At 42.7% G+C, this 19,074-nt stretch overlaps 1 protein-coding gene and 1 pseudogene across 1 annotated transcript; one reads left to right on the top strand and one right to left on the bottom strand.

The window, feature by feature from the left end:
• Positions 1–2,654: 2,654 nt before the first annotated feature.
• On the bottom strand, positions 2,655–6,237 carry LOC136063756 (probable 2-oxoglutarate-dependent dioxygenase SLC1; annotated as a pseudogene).
• A 1,297-nt stretch (positions 6,238–7,534) lies between these two features.
• On the top strand, positions 7,535–12,783 carry LOC136063754 (uncharacterized). Its single transcript, XM_065764600.1, has one exon. The coding sequence runs from the start codon at positions 7,535–7,537 to the stop codon at positions 12,692–12,694; it is 5,160 nt and encodes a 1,719-aa protein (XP_065620672.1). The 3' UTR covers positions 12,695–12,783.
• Positions 12,784–19,074: the final 6,291 nt, after the last annotated feature.

Here is a 19,074-nt window from a genome sequence, read left to right as displayed (position 1 = left end):
ATAAAGAAGTAACGACTCTTCCAATCCCTATTTGAGTCCGGGGTCTCATAGATGACTTTCAGAACGGGACTCCTAGGGACGAAGCTGTACATACCCCTTGACTTATCTATTTCGTCTGGACGGTAGCAATGGAGGAACTCTCTTATTGTAAGCCTCCTTGCTCCGTCCGACATGGCTCCGTACAGGACCTCCATGGCGATAAAGACCCTCCAGGCGTTGGGGGACACCTGGCTGACGGATATGCCTAGGTAGCTTAAGAGTTCGCGGTGTAGTGAACTCAATGGGAACCTCAACCCAGCCTTTAGCACTTGCTCGTACACGCCCACTCCGTCCACTCCTTCGTAATAACATTTTTCTGACATATAAGGTAGACGGAGTGGGATATGGTCAGGAATTTGGTAGCGGTCCCTTATTGTATTGAAGTGACCCTCCTTGATGGTCGACGTAAAAGCATGGACCGTCCACTCTGGGGGCAAGATGAACTCCCTAAGTCCATCAACCCCCATGACGGACCTCACTAGTTGCTCTTCGTCATCTGAAACCTCCTGGACTTCAATCATCTCCAGGCCCTCATGTGTTGAGGATGAGGAAGATGACGACGGACTACTCTCGCTCGAGACGTCGTGGTCTTTGGGACCTGATGGGTATATCCCCTCGTAGTCCGCCCCGTCGGGAACGACCGACTGGTTACTTGACGCACTAGACATGGCCTACATGTAATTACAAAACCTAAGACTCTGACGGGGTTGGAGATAATGACGGACGCATTAAGTACAAATAAAAGAAAAAAGAAAGGACGGATATAAAAATAACTCACCAGAAGCTTGTAGTAGGATGCGACGAGCGTCGGATGCTTGAATGAACGGATTGTGCTCTGACAGATGTGACGGACTCGCTCTGACAAATCTCTTCCAGCAGCAAGTGGAGAAATGAGAGGCGGAGGACTAATATTTATACTGGGAGTGCACGGAAGACGAAGCGACGCCTCGTTCCAAAACAACAGCCACTGGCAGATTGACATTTGGCACAACGCATTAATGCGTCAGCCCCTGATTCAGCAATGTACGGATGAAAATTGACAGACAGGCGTACCGAGTTTTAGATCCGTCACCCCATGGGTCCGTTCATAATTGCTGACGGACCCATCGTGTGAGGGGGCAACTGAAAGGGGAAAAATATCTCTTAAGCCCGAATAAACGGATCCATCATTTGCACGGGCCCCCTGTGGACGGACCTGATGTGAACGGGCCGAATATGGACGGGGTGAAGAATGGTGGGCTAGTTGTCCATGGGCCTGCTGAGCCCCTAATGAGGGATATTTTGACCCATTCTCACAAGAGCCCAAATAGAGTCCTTGCGCTAGTAGGACTCCGGAAATCTTATATACTTGGTAAAAATCTTCCGCATAAGGAGGAGACTTATTCATCACGTTTAGGATTTTACAAGAAGAGTCCTATAGGGAAAAGACTTCCGCGCCAAGGAAGGGATGTCAACCTCAAGCCACTATAAAAGCCCCAATACCCTCACAAGCCGAGGTACGCATAATTAACCCTCTCTAGCACTCTAGAGTTGTGAGCATACTTTCTGACTTAACCTTCAGAGGGTGTTTGGCCGGCACCACATCGGTGTACTCCGCTAGGTTTTCTCTTTTGTTTCGTGCAGGTTAGTATACGAAGCGAGAGGAGCATCGTGCGATTCATTGGTGAATTTTCTTGATTCATCATTTTTCTTTTTCGAAAAATAACATTTCCGAAAAATACCTATTTTCTGGAAAATATTTTACGGGAACCAAACGGACCCTTAGTCTCAGACTCTCAGTCACAAACCCAAGTACCTCAATTTTCGACTAGATTCCAACCACAAACCCAAGTACCTCAATTGTTGACTAGATTCCAAATACGGGGTGGAGAATGCAGTAAATGCAATTGCGACCAAGAAAGTGAGGCAATCAAGTCAAGCTTTAAGGTAGATAGGAGCTATAAATGCAGAAAATGCCTAAAAGGGTAGATTAAGTATGAGTGTGGAGCTAATAAGACTCTTGCACTATGCCATCTACTTTACTTGTTATCACAAGTTGATGCATTGGCCGCAAATCGATCTCTTTGAGTACTCTTAAGACTTCTTAAAGATTTCACGTCTCCTTTATGGTTTTGGAGGCATGTCCAATATTTTGAAGGTGATTTTTGTGTTTGGATCTCTCAACTTCTCAAGGAAAATTAATGGTAGAGGTTTGGAAGACTTAAGAAAAGGCTATCTTTAAGTTTTTTTTTTTTTTGGTGTTTTTTTCGTGGCCATCTTCCTTCTGACCAAATTCGGGTTGCAAATAGGGTTTTATACAAGTTGGATTTGAGATTGAGTTGGCTACGCAAATTGCTGTCGAAGCAAATCTTGGAATTTCCATAATAAGATCTCTATTGATCATGAGCAAGTGTCTAACAAGACTCTAGTAAGAGTTTCTATCTAATCTTGCAACCGAGCTGATTATCGCTCAACCAAGGTCTTCTCTCTTGCACAGAAAACAATTGCTTAAACCTTCAACCTTCATTACCACTATTTTCATTAAAAATTCAAAACCAATAAATACAATAAAAATTGTCAGAATTAGCTAATACTCATAAATCCTAACAACACATCAAAAATAGCGTCGAAGGAGATTGAGGTAAGAATGACATGTGATTTATAATGACTATTAATAACTGTTGAACCTTAAAAGAAAAGAAAAAAGGCTGACATTTCAATAAAAGAAGTCGATGTTTTAATTAACTTTTACACTTGCTGTTTTGTTACTTTTCATTGCAGATAGTATCTAATCAATACTTCCTTAGTGAATGTCTAAGGACACCTATTAACAAAAGCCTTTATTATAACATAATTTTCACAAGTCAATTATTTAGAAATTCCTCCCATCCCAATAATCCTTGCTACACCAGTGCTGGAAAAATCAAACTGATAAGACTTCATGACCCCTTAAGTCAATTTCCTGGACTCCAGGAAGCTCTTTCTCTTGGATTCACTGGAAGAACTATAGTCAAGAAAACTGGCAAAGTCTGTATCCATGTAACGCCTTGGATTGTCCTCGTTGATGAGTTTTGGTGACGGCTGAACCACGCTGTTGAAGGGCAGGCTATGCAATGAAGCAATGGAAATTCGAGACTTTGAAGGATTGACAAGAACCCTGTGAATTAAACTCCTGTATTTACCATTGCTAAATATCTGTTAATCATTGTAAAAGAAAGATGAAAAAAATATATTAGATTATTCCTTAAAGTTCTTGCAAAAGAGATATATATAGCTCACGAAATTCAACAAACTTTTGGCAAACCTCAAGATGGTCACCAATGTTGACAACCAAAGAATCAGGAAGTGGTTCGACTGTGACCCATCTTCCTTCATGCTGAATCTGAAGACCCTGAACTTCATATTGGAGAAGAAGTGTGAGTAAGCCATAGTCCGAATGGGGTGGCAAGCCTAGTGTCAAATCAGGTTCAGGGCATGCTGGATAGCAATTCACCACAATGAGTTGGCTCCCATCTTTGAATTCTCGAAATTCATCATTTTCGTTCTCATTGTTAGTAATATCCATCAATCCTAGGCTCTCTAGGATGGCCTCCGTTAGCATCAGATACAAGTATTTAGTATTCTTCGAGTAGTTAAGCACTGCTTGCCTATTCAAACATTTAAAAGGTATAAACATTAATAATAAACATAATTGACTCTTGCAAACAAGTAAAATAATGAATGATTTTAGCAGGTAAGCTAAAAACGAGTAACAATTTTTATTGTTCGGTTTGGGTGGGTTAATGATTTGTGTCTGGCTTTGCCACATCTATACACCATTAATAAAATTAAGTCAGACAAAATTTGAATACAAACTGGGTTGTAGTCAATGACTACAACTTTCACTAAAAAATTTAACATAACTACATATTTTGAAAATTCAATTGTTAGATTATATATTTTTTATATTTTAAACACACATGTTAAATTTTTTGTCAATCAAATGTTATTTATTATTCGATTCATAAACTTAACGTTTATGCATAATTTTAGACAACAAAAACTTAAAATTTAAATATTTAATTGGTAACATAGCTATTAATTTTTGATCTTATGAAAATTTTGTATATATGAAAAAAATAAGAAGAAAATGTAATTTAATTGTGAATTTGTCAAAATTCACATTTAATAAATATATATTAAATGAAGTTATAGCTATTAACTATAACCAAGTTTGTAGTCAAATTTTACTTATAAGTTATAAAATTATAAAAAATACTATAAAGTAGTAATGTAATATGAAAATTTATTATTATTGTTATTATTATTTTGTTGGTAAAATTTATTACACAGGTCCTGTACAGGGTGGAAAGACAACTGATGTGTGTGCAAGTTATTGTTTTTCCACTTGTGTAGGCATGGTTTTTTTTTTTTTTTAATTCAGAAGAATAAAGTACCACAATAATGCTAGTATGGGAGAATCTAATAATTGTTACCTAGTATTAAACTATTAATGGTGGGGTCTAGCTCAACTAAAAGTTTAGGGGAAGAAGAAGAATTACTAGTGTTTGAGTTTGTGGGATGAGAGAAAGTGAACTGTTATCACCTTAGGTCCACAGGAGAAGAAGGCCACAGAGGAAGAACATCGGACAAGGGCTGGCAGCTTAGCTTTAAGAAGCCTCTCCAACAAAACATATCATCTTTATTCTGGTTAGAGCTTGTCCCACACCTCACTGGTGAACCATATCTGTGGACATGTACTTTGATCTCTCCCCAAATGGAAGCTCAAAAAACCTTTTGCTTACATCAATTATGCTTTCAATTACATCCTTTGGAATGTCATGGTTTACCAACTGCATCGAATCCAAGAAAAAAAATTCAAAAAAAAAGAAACTCAAGGGTTGAGAAAGTTTCAATGGCATATGATCTCAAGGCCTTGAAGATGAAGAAAATTTAAGGCTATATATACGTACCTGGAAGAAACCAAACTTTTCGCAGGCATTTTTGAGGGAGTTGATGGCTTGTGATCTATTGGAGCCTTGCAACTTTGCAAAATCAATAATGGGTAGCTTTAGATTGGGGTTGCTAGCACTAGAATTTCCGTTCCTTGAATTGGGTTGGTCAGGGATCGGCCATATGTATTTGGTTGGAACTTTTGTTATCCCTCTCTCACATAAATGTTTCACTCCTTTTTGGAATTCGCTTTCCGTTGACTCATTTCCCCCGTTGGTTTCAACTGCCAAACTCGCTCCAGCTGACATGGCCGATAGAAGGTACTGTCTTTAGAGAGACAATCTGTAATGATCAAATTTATAGTAAACTGTGCGTTTGAGAGAGAGAGAGGAATGGAGCAAAGATCCAGCGATTAACAGCAGCAAAGATGTGAGTCAATTGCTCTTGTTCCATTGTAAGCAATAAATAATGGGGTCCGTTTCAAACTCTCATGTTTTCTCCTGTTTAAACATAGATGAAGGACACTTGGCAGACCAACAATCCAAAGGCTAAAAAAACCCCATGTCATTCTCTCTCAATTTTGTCTCTCTTTCTCTCTCAATTACTCAGAAGTTTTCACAGCCCAAGCGAACCCACTAGGAACTATCATACATACACCCAACACCATTGGCGAAGGACAGCAAGGAGTTGTCGAAAATAATGCCGGAGATGCCATCTGAGATGCGTGGCCAGCACATCAAGATCGCTGTTGCAAATACTTAGAAGCTCAACAAATTTTTCTTTGATTTTATATTCCTAATTTCCAACGTCTATGCCTCTCCCTCTTGCTACTGATTTCATCACTGTTGCATGATTACTCTTCTCTCTTTTTGTTTCTAGCACTTCATTTTGTGATATATTTGATGGATGGGTGATTGATTATGGGTACTGGTATGTAGCTTAAATTTCTTTGATTTTACTGTCATGGGTTTTGCAAGGTTATTCTTGGGGTTTCTTTTTGAGGGAGACAGAGAGAAAAATTTTGAGAGAGTTCTTGCTTTACCTCTTATGGGTTCTTTGAATTTGTCCAAAAAATTTTGTTTCCATTTGGGTGATGCTTTCTTCTCTAGCGAGATCTGGTCTTAGCTCTAATACCCGGTTGACAATGATGATATTGGAGAGAGATTGGAGCAAGGAAAAGGAAAGAAAGACAAATTATAAAGAAGAAAAAATTGTATTTAACGTGTCGGGTATGTGAGTATGACGGTGGGTTTGCTTGGTCTGTAATTGAGATAGAATGAGATAGAGAGAATGACGTGGGTTTTTTTTAGCCTGTCGGTAGGTTTGCTTGGTCTGTAATTGAGATAGAATGAGATAGAGAGAATGACGTGGGTTTTTTTTAGCCTTTAGATTGTTGGTCTGCCAGATGTCTTTCATTTGTATTAAAACCAGAGAAAACATGAGAGTTTGAAATGGGAGGGGAGCCGGACCCTAAATAATGCAACAAAAATAAGGTCTTGATCCATTGCATGCAATAAATAGTGCAACCAAATAGTTAATATAAAATATAGCATACACTTAACTTATAATATTTAAACTCAATAAATATGAGTTCAATTATATTAAATTAATGTGGGGGAAAAGGGGGTCAGGCCCAAGTTAATGGGCCGAATGCCCACGAGAGGACTATTTCACATCCGAAAAGAGGGATGCGGAGAAGACAAGGCCCAGAGTGGAGTGGAAACCTCTTGGTGAAGGATCATCGCTGTCCGAGGAGGATATCTCCAGTCTGAGGAGGACATCTCCTGTCCGAGGAAGATGTTTTGCTCTGATATGATATCGGAGACTAATTGAGTAGGGGAAAAGCCTGATTGATTGTCCGAGGACTCCACCTGATCAAGATAAGCTCAAAGCATATTCAGGAACGATAAGGATGGGGAAATATCTGAGGGAAAGGCTGCTGCCACCGTATTCAATGCATTGCAACAGCTTTTCTGGCCGCATTTATGTGGAGAAGACCTCTGAACAGTGCATCCTAACCTACCGCCACTCACACAGAGATGAAAAGAAGCTGCCTGACGTGACAGGTACTTGAGCAAGTTCATGGATGGGGAGCACGTGGACGATGGAGATGAGGGTGAGAGTGACTATATAATAGAGGGGAGCACCTGTCAATGGGACCCCGGGGAAGAACAAGGAGAAAAAGGAGAGAGAAGAAAAACAATAGAGGGTTCCAAACTATCAATGTATACAAATCGATCAATGCACAGTTGAAAGAGTTATGATCCATTGTTATTAATCCCTTGCTAATTCTAGTTCTTTGACCCATACTCTACAAATTAATTGTCTTTGGGTTTACGTAAAGAAGTTGGACCCTACAATTGGCGCCGTCTGTGGGAAGAGCTTGAGCGTAAGGGAAGAGTAGCAGCGGTTGGTCATGGCTGGTCACGGGCAACAACCGGCATAATCTGGGGCCTCACAACATATTGATCCTTTTCTTAATCTGGAGTGGAGGCAGGACCGTAAAGGTAGTGTGCATACTACACACACTGAGCGAACCCAGCCTCGCAGTGGAAGTCGCGTTCCCCATGCAGAAAAAAACAGCATGCAAATAGAGATTGAAAGGTTGAAGAGGGAATTACGCCATGAGAAGAGGAAACGCGCTGTACCACACCCTGACGACGACTTGGACGACGGGCAAGATATTACCTATGAGCAGAACTCTCAAACTCCAATCAGTGAGACTTTCTCGTATGAAGCTGAGCACCCTCGTGAGAAGCGACCTCGAGGACCACCATATGGAGGGGTGGGCAATGATGCCATGAGTAAGGCCCTGAATCAGATTTCCAGGTCACCCTTTACACGTAGGATCGAAGGAGCGGAGATGCCTCGGCGTTTCAACCAGCCAACCTTTACTATCTATAACGGCAAAACTGACCCTGTGGAACATGTTAGCCATTTTAACCAAAGAATGACTGTCTATGCCAGAGACGAAGCTTTGATGTGCAAGGTATTCCCCTCCAGTTTGGGTCCTGTAGCCATGAGATGGTTTGATAACTTGAGGGCCGATTCCATTGATTCTTACCAAGAGCTTACTCAAGCTTTTGGTTCACGATTCGTCACCTGCCGAAGGGTGCCCAGGCCCTTGTCCTCTCTTCTGTCCTTAAGCATGCGTGAAGGTGAGACACTGAAGGCATACTCGGATAGATACTGGGAGATGTTTAACGAGATGGAAGGCAACTTCGATGCCATGGCCTTGGAGACGTTCAAGTTGGGTCTCCCCACTGATCATGGCTTAAGAACGTCCTTGTCCGGCAAGCCCGTTGTTAGCATACGCCAGCTCATGGATCGCATTGAAAAGTATAAGAGGGTTAAAGAGGATCGGCAACAGGAGAAGGGTAAGGATAAGGCTACCACCCAGGATAGGAAGGACTTTAGGTCGGATCGCTATAACAATAATAAACCGAGGAGAGATTTCGCTGGACATTCAGGTTCAGCAAATGCCCAAACAGTTAACACCGTGTTCAAAGATCCCGTTCATCAAGTCCTGGATAAGGTAAAGAATGAACCATTCTTCAGATGGCCGAATAATATGGTGGGGAATTCGGATAGACGCAATCATAATGTCTATTGTCAGTACCACCAGGACCACGGGCATACGACCGAAGACTGCAGAAGCTTATGGGACCATCTGGACCAACTGGTCGGCGAGGGCAGATTGAAGCATATTTTACATCGCTCCAGCGGAAGAGGGGGGCAGCCAATTTCGGATGCCAAGAAAAGGGATTCTGCAAAACCCCCTTTGGGTGTTATCAATGTTATTTTTGCAGCACCAGGAAGGACAGAATCCCAGCCATCGAAGGTCATGTCCGTGGCTCGGTTGCCGGTGGGAGATGTTGATAAGAATCCGAAGAGCCCTGGGCATGCTGTACCCCTCGTTCTAGGCTTTTCAGACGAGGATAAAGCGGGGACCATTCAACCTCATGAGGACGCCTTAGTGGTTACCCTCAGGATTGGGGGATATGATGTGAAGAGAGTGATGGTAGACCAGGGCAGCGCGGTGGAGATCATGTATCTTGATCTTTTCAGGGGATTGAATCTCGTGCCCAGTGACTTGACTCCATATTGCTCCTCCTTATTCAGCTTTGAAGGAAGAATGGTTATGCCGAAGGGGCAAATACGACTGCCAGTGCAAACGGGCTCGGAAATCGTTGAGGTGGATTTTGTCGTGGTGGATGTTTACTCCCCTTATACGGCAATTGTAGCCAGGCCCTGGTTACACACGCTAGGGGCTGTCTCTTCCACTTTGCACCAAAAGGTCAAGTATCCTTCCGAGGGGCGTGTTTGTGAGATCCGTGGAGATCAGTCTTCGGCTAGGCAATGTCTGGTGGCGGCCATACGACACAGGTCCGAGGATGAACCTTCGGAAATGGCTGTCAAAGACCTATATCAGTTAAAGGGGCGGTTGTCGCCTGCCGGCGGGCAGGATGAAAGTGTAAAATGTGAGGACTTAGCGCGGGTCTTGGTTGGGGCTGATCCTGAAAGATACTTTCAAGTTGGATCCCAGATACCTCAGTCAGAAAAAGAAGAGCTAGTTGAGTTCCTTAAAAAAAATATTGACGTATTTGCGTGGAGTACCTACGAAGCCTCGGGGGTAGATCCGGAGTTCATTTGTCATCATTTGAGGGTTAACCCTTTGAGTATACCAAAGAAGCAACCTCCTCGGGGGCCATCTAGAGAACACGTCGAAGCAGTCAGAGAGGAGATGCGAAAGCTCAAGCAGGCCGGGGCTATTAAAGAAATTTTTTATCCCGAGTGGCTGGCGAATACTGTGGTAGTAAAAAAGAAAAGCGGAAAGTGGCGAGTCTGTGTAGACTTCACGGACTTAAACAAAGCCTGCCCTAAGGACCCCTTCCCTATGCCGAAGATTGATCAGTTGGTAGATGCTACTGTCGGCCATCCTCGGATGAGCTTCTTAGATGCTTTTCAGGGGTATCATCAGATCCCCCTTGCTCCAGGCGACCAGGAGAAGACCGCTTTTGTTACCCCCATTGGTAACTACCACTATAAAGTGATGCTTTTTGGTCTGAAAAATGCAGGTTCTACGTATCAGCGGATGATGACCAAGATGTTCGAATCACAATTAGGTAAAAGCATTGAGGTTTATATAGATGATATGGTGGTTAAAAGCAAGCTTGTTTCTGAGCATTTGAAGGATCTTGATGCGGTTTTTGAAGTTCTGAGGAAACATAAGTTGCGCTTGAACGCGTCGAAGTGCTCGTTCGGAGTTGGGTCAGGCAAATTTTTGGGCTACATGGTCACGCACAGGGGAATCGAAGTTAATCCTGATCAGATAAAGGCTATCCAGGATCTACAGCCTCCTCGGAATCCGAAGGAGGTCCAAAAGCTAACAGGAATGACGGCTGCGTTAAACCGATTTATATCCAGGTCTGCGGACCGATGCAAACCCTTCTTCTCGCTGATTAACAAGTGGAAGGATTTTGAATGGAATGAAGAATGCGCCTCGGCTTTCCAACAGCTTAAGGATTACTTATCTCGGCCGCCGATTATGTCCAGCCCTGAGCCAGACGAAGTTTTATTTGCCTATATCGCAGTGGTCCCTCATGCTGTAAGTTTAGTACTGATAAGAGTGGATCAAGGAGTACAGAGGCCGGTCTACTGTGTAAGCAAGTCGCTGCATGAAGCCGAGATCAGATACTTGCCGTTAGAGAAGGCCATTTTGGCCGTAGTGCTTGGAACGCGAAAATTGCCTTACTACTTCCAAGCCCATACTGTCGTCGTGCTCACGCAACTTCCACTTAAAACAGTACTTCGAAGTGCCGATTATACGGGAAGGATAGCCAAGTGGGGCACCATTCTAGGGGCTTTCGATATCAAGTACATGCCTCGCACGTCAGTCAAAGGCCAGGTCCTTGCGGATCTGGTGGCCGAATTTACGGAGCCCAGTATGGAAGATGTAGCGGTAATGCCGAGCATGGATGAAAAATCGGTTGGCATGGTTTCTCAACAAGACCCTGCTCACTGGGAGTTATACGTAGATGGTGCTGCGAACAGGAAAGGTTCTGGAGTAGGGCTGGTCTTGACATCTCCGGAGGGAATCATCATTGAAAAGTCGCTAAGGCTAGATTTTGGAGCGACTAATAATGAAGCCGAGTATGAAGCCCTATTGATGGGAATGGTTATGGTCCGAAGAATGGGGGGAAAGGCCGTGAACGTGTTCTCGGACTCAAGATTGGTTGTGGGCCAAGTACAAGGAGAGTTTGAAGCCAAGGACGAAAGGATGCAAGGTTATTTGAGCCGAGTCAAACGTCTGCAAGGGGAATTTGAATTTTTTAGCTTGCTACATGTTTCCAGAAGTAGCAATGCACACGCAGATTCTTTGGCCACGTTAGCCACCTCTTCGGATCAGGATCTGCCGAGAATTATCCTCGTGGAGGATCTTCATGAGCCCACTGGGATAGGAGGAGACGCAATTCAAGTACACCAGATTCGAGAGAGTCCATGCTGGATGGATGCCCTAATCGGATTCTTGAAAGATGATATCTTGCCGGAGGAGCGAAAGGAGGCTGACAAGATCCGAAGGAGGGCTGCCAGATTCTGGCTGTCCGAAGACCAAAAGTTATACAAACGCTCCTACTCGGGGCCATATCTGTTGTGTATTCACCCAGAAGCGACTGAGTCGTTACTAGAAGAATTGCACGAAGGGATTTGCGGGAGTCACACCGGAGGCAGATCGTTGGCCCACCGGGCCCTTACCCAGGGATATTGGTGGCCGAGCATGCAAGAAGAAGCTCGCGACTATGCGAAGAAATGTGATCAATGTCAGCGATTCGCACCAAACATACACCAGCCGGGGGGAATCCTCAACCCTTTATCTAGTCCATGGCCATTTGCCCAATGGGGTTTGGACATCGTGGGTCCATTCCCTAAAGCTGCAGGGAACAGAAAATATCTCCTGGTTGGCACCGATTATTTTACGAAGTGGGTCGAAGCTGAGCCTCTTGCCAATATCCGAGATGTGGATGTGCAAAAATTTGTGTGGAAGAATATTGTAACTCGCTTCGGAGTTCCGCATACCCTCATTTCGGACAATGGCCTACAGTTCGACAGTAGCTCGTTTCGGAATTATTGTGGCGAACTTGGGATCACGAACAGATACTCTACTCCCTCCTATCCCCAGGGTAATGGGCAAGCTGAAGCAGTCAATAAAGTCATAGTTAGCGGCTTAAAGAAGAGGTTGGATGACGCAAAGGGAAGGTGGGTCGAAGAGTTGCCACACGTGCTCTGGGCTTACAGAACCACACCTCGCAGGTCTACTGGGGAGACCCCTTTCTCAATGACTTATGGGTCTGAAGCTGTCATTCCTTTAGAAGCTAACTTCCCAACTCTGAGAACCAGTTTGTTCTGCCCGGACAACAATGGTGAACTTTTAGAAGCCGGATTGGATTTAATCGAAGAAAGGAGAGAAAACGCAATGGTCCGGCTGGCTCACTACCACCAAAAGCTTAGACAAGGCTACGACGCCAAGGTCAAGCTAAGACCCCTAGAACCCGGTGACTTGGTGCTCAGGAAAGTTGTCGGCACCACGAAAAACCCAGCCTGGGGAAAATTAGGACCAAATTGGGAGGGACCATATCGCATCACGTCGTGTGCAGGCATTGGAGCGTACTTTCTAGAGGACTTGGATAGTCATGTAATACCCCGCCCCTGGAATGTAAATAACCTCAAGAGGTATTATTATTAATAGAGTTGTTTTCATGTCTATTTATAATAACTTAACACTGTTTATTTGTTCTCTAAGTGTTTAAACTTAAATCTGATCATGCCTGTAGTCCTCGGACCAGATGATCTTGGGTTAGTTAACATTGTTTATTTGTTCTCTAAGTGTTCAAACTTAAATCTGATCATGCCTGTAGTCCTCGGACCAGATGATCTCGGATTAGTTAACACTACTTATTTGGTTAATTGGTTAATATTGCTTTTTGGCCTCTCTGAACTTTCCTAAGTATAATTACAAAAGATTTTATCCGTTGTTTTTTATATATAGCATTAGACAAGTTTGTTCTTTATTGTTGACTGCTATATAAAGTCTTCTTCGGACACGATATTGATTGTATAAATTATTTGCAAAGCGAAGTAATCGTGTTTCTTTATGACTATAATTACCAAGGGAAGTCAGTTGTAACACGAGAAAATCATATTAAACTGGGAACATCAGCATCCAAACAAAAACTAATCCATTAATAACAATCATGGTTTACAATTTTCTCAACTGCAAATAAAAAAAAAAAAAAAAACACAATAAAATAAAATATCTAAGTCTACGTTGGGACTTCGTGGGGAGGATCCGAGGGTAGTCTCTCCCCTTCCAAAAATTCACCCTTTTCTTACTGGGGCTCAGTGGAAGAGACCTGATCATCTAACAATGGAAGACCCTGGCTAGGCTCAAGGGTAACCGAGGGATTTGGCTCATTCAAAGGCAGCTCAGAGGCCTCTAGGGGTTGTGCAGGAGGGGCATCGTCATCTGGATACTGCCGAATGTCTTCGCCATAGAAAATATTCTTTGGCAGTCTAAGATCTGAGTCAAGGGGCACTCCAGCAGCATCCAGTGCTTTGCCCCAAGTCAAGTCGCAGTAATCCCGAGCAACTGAGACAAATTGCTCGGTGAGACCTTTTTCTGTTGTCTCCACCCCCAACTGATAGGACGCCCTCTTCTCAGCTTCAGTGGCCTCCTTAGCCAGCTGGGCGTCCCTCTGAGCTTCCTCGGCAGCCTTTTTAGCCTTCAGCAGCTCGGCACGAAGCTCCTTGATGGTTTCCCTTTCTGCTGCCAGATTTTTCTGGGCTTCACTTAGCTGCCTGCGCTGAGACTCGGCCTGGGACTCAGCGTTCTTGAGACCAGCATCCAGGCTATCCCTTTCTTGGGCTACTCCTTTTAGCTGCTCCGAAAGCTTAGAGATCTCTGCCTTCAGGCTGTCCAAGGCTCTCTCTACTTCGGACCTAGCTTGGGCCTCGGCCTGGCTTCCACATGGGTCTTGCGGTTCCATTCTTCAGCCACAAAGACCTGCTGGGTGATCTGAACAAGGTGACAGTGTTAGTATACAAACATAGAAAATCCGCATTATAACCAAGGAGTGAAAGGGGTATACTTACCATGGCCAAATCCCTTTTCAAAGACATGAAGAGTTCATATTGGCTAAAATGCCTATATGAATCCATGTCTCGGGGCAGAAGTAAGGGTTGCTGCAGCGCCTCGGCTATCAGTGCAGCACGACCCCCGTCGTAGTTCCTGACCGAGGTCTCCCAGGGAAAGGGGACGCCGTCGAGCTCTAGCCGAGGGGACCATATGCGTTGTCCTCGGCGCACCTCGGCCAGTGGAGGCTCCTCTCTGCTCTCCACCGAGGATCCCCTCTTTTGGCGGGGCTCTTTGACCACCTTCTGCTGCTTGGTTTTAGGTGGCAATCCCTTCTCCTTATCCTCAGGCTCCATCGACCTCTTTTTCTTTAGATCCGGTATAGGTTTGAGAGCCGGATCAGGAACCTGTGGAGCGGGGGGAGGTGGGGGCAAATTTGCCGCTGGGCGAGAAGTCCCCGTCCCTTTGACTTCAACTTTACTACTCCTTCTCTTTAGGAGTAGCCTCAGGTCGGACATCTCTTCCTCTGAAGAGTCCTCAGAGACTGTAGTCAGCAACAAAGGAGGTCGGACACAAGACTGTCTGTCAAGTTCCTCTTCGGAGTCCGAAGGAATTATTTGGACGCCTCCTTCGCTTTCCCCTTCAAATTTGAACTTGTCAATTTGTGCGTCCAAGGAGGTGGACGAGGAGCCGACCCTTTCTCTCACGGTCGGCTGTGCAAGGGGAACTTGCTGAACTGGTCGGATGAGCAGCGGAACACCTCGGGGATTGGGGTGTGGAACCGGTGCGAGGTCGTAGGGTGCTAAAAAATTCTTCCGAGCAACGTCTATGCGCTGCAACCTATAATCACCCTGAGTAATTGCGTTCCCCGCTGGCTGGACGTCAGCTTTCTTGGGGGTGTAACCAAGTATGAGTGGAACGGACCTCAACTGTCCGTCTTCGCTGACGTATATCTCCGAGCGCAGTAGGTAATTGAGGGCAGGCACGTTGATAAGGCTCAGCCGAGGAGCAGTATGTACCTTATTTGTAAAACAAACACACCAGTTAGATCAGAAATCAAATACAAGGATAGACAAAAGAATAATTACCGAAAGAGAAAGCCTTAAGACTATGGTTAAAGACCCTGAGTCCGAGAAGGCACACCTGGCTCTCCTGGCTCGGTCGGACAGTGTAAACCGTCGTGCCATGCGCCCGAGACGATCAAATAGTCGTCTTTCATTCCCTTATTGGATTTAGGAAGGCAGGAGAACAGCCTCACGACATCGGAGCGGGATTTAAGGTAATATCCCCCCCCTCTTTGGCCACGACACTCATATAGGTATGCTAATTCGTGCCAAGTTAGCCCTAGGCCTAATTGTTCATTTACGGCATCAAAGGCCCCTAAAATCTTAAAGGTGTTGGGCGCGCATTGATCGGGAGAGAGCCTATGATTACGGAGGTAGTTTAGGGTCACGGGACCCATAGGAAGGGTCATTCCCCCTTCAATGAAGGCGATCATAGGAATTATGACCTCTCCTTCTTGTCGGTCTAACAGTAGTCCCTCCGGGGGGCAATACCTCAGATTTACCCCCTGTGGGATATGGTGGGTTCTCTTGAACTCCTCAATCAACGCCGGACTATCGACGAGATATTGGAATTTACCCATTTCTAAAAGAATGAACGACACAATGAGGAAGATGGTGTTAATGGAAGAATATGGTAGCCGAGGAGGAAATAAAGGTTCAGGAGGCACCGAGACTTACACTAGCACGAGTGAAGCGAATTCCCTAACTCGAAATGTAATTTGGGGTGGGATCCTGAAGGCAGAAGACGCAGAAATCCGAGAGGGCGTGAAGTGCTTTTGAAGAAGGGAACTCTCCGGAGGCTCTGAGAATGCTCTGAGTGTTATGAATGTGTAAAGTAAGAAAAGTAACTGCCTACAGAGATTTATATATGGGGACAAATGGAGCGGTATCATTCATCTCGCTCGAATTACGAGGGCAAACCCTACCCGTTTGATCAATAATCCACCGTTGGATGCAAGAGACACAGCCGCCTGAAGTAATTGATGCGCTACTTTGGGAAGGAGAGATTTACAGCGGTAATAATGAGGCGCGCGTCTCCACAATCTCTCGCGTGTAAACAGGGGCATTTATGACTTTTTACTTCCGTTGATTTCTTTTGTTTTATTTTATTTTCATCCACTTATTCCCGCGTATCAAATCAAAATCTTATTCTTTCTTCCCGTTTGCGTGGGAAAAAATAAAATTTTGAGGGGCTATTGTGGGGGAAAAGGGGGTCAGGCCCAAGTTAATGGGCCGAATGCCCACGAGAGGACTATTTCACATCCGAAAAGAGGGATGCGGAGAAGACAAGGCCCAGAGTGGAGTGGAAACCTCTTGGTGAAGGATCATCGCTGTCCGAGGAGGATATCTCCAGTCCAAGGAGGACATCTCTTGTCCGAGGAAGATATTTTGCTCTGATATGATATCGGAGACTAATTGAGTAGGGGAAAAGCCTGATTGATTGTCCGAGGACTCCACCTGATAAAGATAAGCTCAAAGCATATTCAGGAACGATAAGGATGGGGAAATATCTGAGGGAAAGGCTGCTGCCACCGTATTCAATGCATTGCAACAGCTTTTCTGGCCGCATTTATATGGAGAAGACCTCTGAACAGTGCATCCTAACCTACCGCCACTCACACAGAGATGAAAAGAAGCTGCCTGACCTGACAGGTACTTGAGCAAGTTTATGGATGGGGAGCACGTGGACGATGGAGTTGAGGGTGAGAGTGACTATATAATAGAGGGGAGCACCTGTCAATGGGACCCCGGGGAAGAACAAGGAGAAAAAGGAGAGAGAAGAAAAACAATAGAGGGTTCCAAACTATCAATGTATACAAATCGATCAATGCACAGTTGAAAGAGTTATGATCCATAGTTATTAATCCCTTGCTAATTCTAGTTCTTTGACCCATACTCTACAAATTAATTGTCTTTGGATTTACGTAAAGAAGTTGGACCCCACAATTAACTATTTATTTTATTTATTATTATTTAATGTGAGACTGTGCTCTCAAGTGTATACCTAACACAAATCTAGCCAAATTAATCACAAGCCACGACAAAATTTTTATATATAACATCTCTTTTATATAAAGTGGAATTAGTGTGAGTGCGGGAGTTATCTTAGTAAGATAAATGTTATATATTCCCTCTATATCAAATACCACTTCGCGATGAGGTCAAAATATTTGCACTTTGTATATTTAATAGGACAAAATTTTACAATTATTATGGTGGCAGGCTGTAATTAATATACAATAAAACTAGCTAGTGTTAGTAGTGATTGCTTTGAAAGTGATGCTAAATTAATCAATATCTACTACCTCAAATTTTAATTTACTGGAAATAATACGGAACACCCTCAAAAAAAGAAATAGTAATACGGAACCTCCTTTGCATCTAAATAGGACAAATTTTGCGTGGGTTGGGCAGCTTGTGGGCCATCTTAACTGGCTGCCATTCCCACCGACATTGCTATTTAAAACAGTAAACAGTTAAACCCGCTCGTGATTTAAAACTAGGTGAAAAATTAGCCAATTAGTGCGACTGTAAGGGGGAGACGATTGGGTAAGGATTAGATTTAGCGTCCAGTTGTATTGGACGTACTTATTTGAATGATGCCGCATGTAATAGAATGGCACTGTAGCACGTTGGAATTTTTTTTTAAAAGATTTGAAACACCTCGTAATGAAGTAAATATTTTGGTGTTTGGTGTACCAAATGCAAAAAATTTGACATTTATTATGCCTGATGCCAATGATCTTATGCACATATTGGATATTAAAGATTTAGCTTCCCTACTTCAAGTTTTTTTTTTTTTTTTTTTAATTTTTAATTTTTTATAATTTATATTTTTTTAATACTTTTTATCTCACATTTTTCTAAATTAAAAATAAAATTATACTTTTCAAAATAAATGAATTTTTTTTTTATATTTTTGTCTCACATTTAATAATAAGTTACCAAAAATTACAATATGCCAAACTCAATAAGATGTTATGATTGTGCTTAATTGAATTATAAAAAATAAAAATAAAAATAAAAACACAAGAGTAATAAAAGAAGACCTTTTTGTTGTTGATAGGAGTAAAAAGAAGACTTAAGTGTTCATTTTCCAACTAATTAAAATATAGCATTTTGCTTAAATTATTTACTGTTTGCGGGTCTCACATTTTTTTTTTTAACTTTATTTCAAATAATCTAATATTTCTAAAAATAAGCTAGTTTTTTATTTTTTATTTTTATCCCACATTATGCAAATAAACTATAGAAAATAAGCAATTCTCAAATAGATAAATCTTCACATTGGAGCAGGGAATGGGGTAGTTGGGAAATAAACCCAAAAAGGAAGAAGAAAAAAATAGTTGAATTTTTTCTTCCTTGCTAAAAAGAATAGTTAAAGTCGTCTTTTGATTTTTTGTTTTTTGGTGAGTTTTGAATTTAGAATCTTCAGATCGTGGGAAGAAGATGGCTTCTCCGTAACCCGTATTTCCCCCACCCTCCCCACCTTTTTCGGATTTAGTGTTTTCATATGAGTTTGAATCTAATTATTTGGGTTTATGTTTATTCATCATTGAGCTTTAATATGAAAAAAGTGTTGGCAGATTGATAAGTAGAAGCACAATATTGGCTGGAATATTATTATTGGCCAAAATAACTGAAAAATCCTGATATAATTGATACAAGTTGTATAGATTGGTGTATTTGTATCAGCTCAGCGAGCAATATGAAAAATACCAATCATTATAGTACATACATATTGACAACTTTAGAGCGAACATAAAAGCTAGGCTAAAATATTGTTTTCATTTGTCAACTTTATTAAAAATTTTATTTTTATCTTCAAACTTTAAAAGTTTTGTTTTTCATTCTTAAACTTTTGCAAACGTTTTACTTTATGTCCTCTCCTTAGTCATGCCCCCCTTCACATAAATTTGAGATTTGCTC

Source organism: Quercus suber, unplaced genomic scaffold (genome assembly GCF_002906115.3).
Source record: "Quercus suber isolate HL8 unplaced genomic scaffold, Cork oak 2.0 scaffold_571, whole genome shotgun sequence".
NCBI classification, from domain to species: Eukaryota; Viridiplantae; Streptophyta; class Magnoliopsida; order Fagales; family Fagaceae; genus Quercus; species Quercus suber.
The sequence above is the reverse complement of the archived record's forward strand: the minus strand, read 5'-3'. Positions and strand labels throughout refer to the sequence as shown.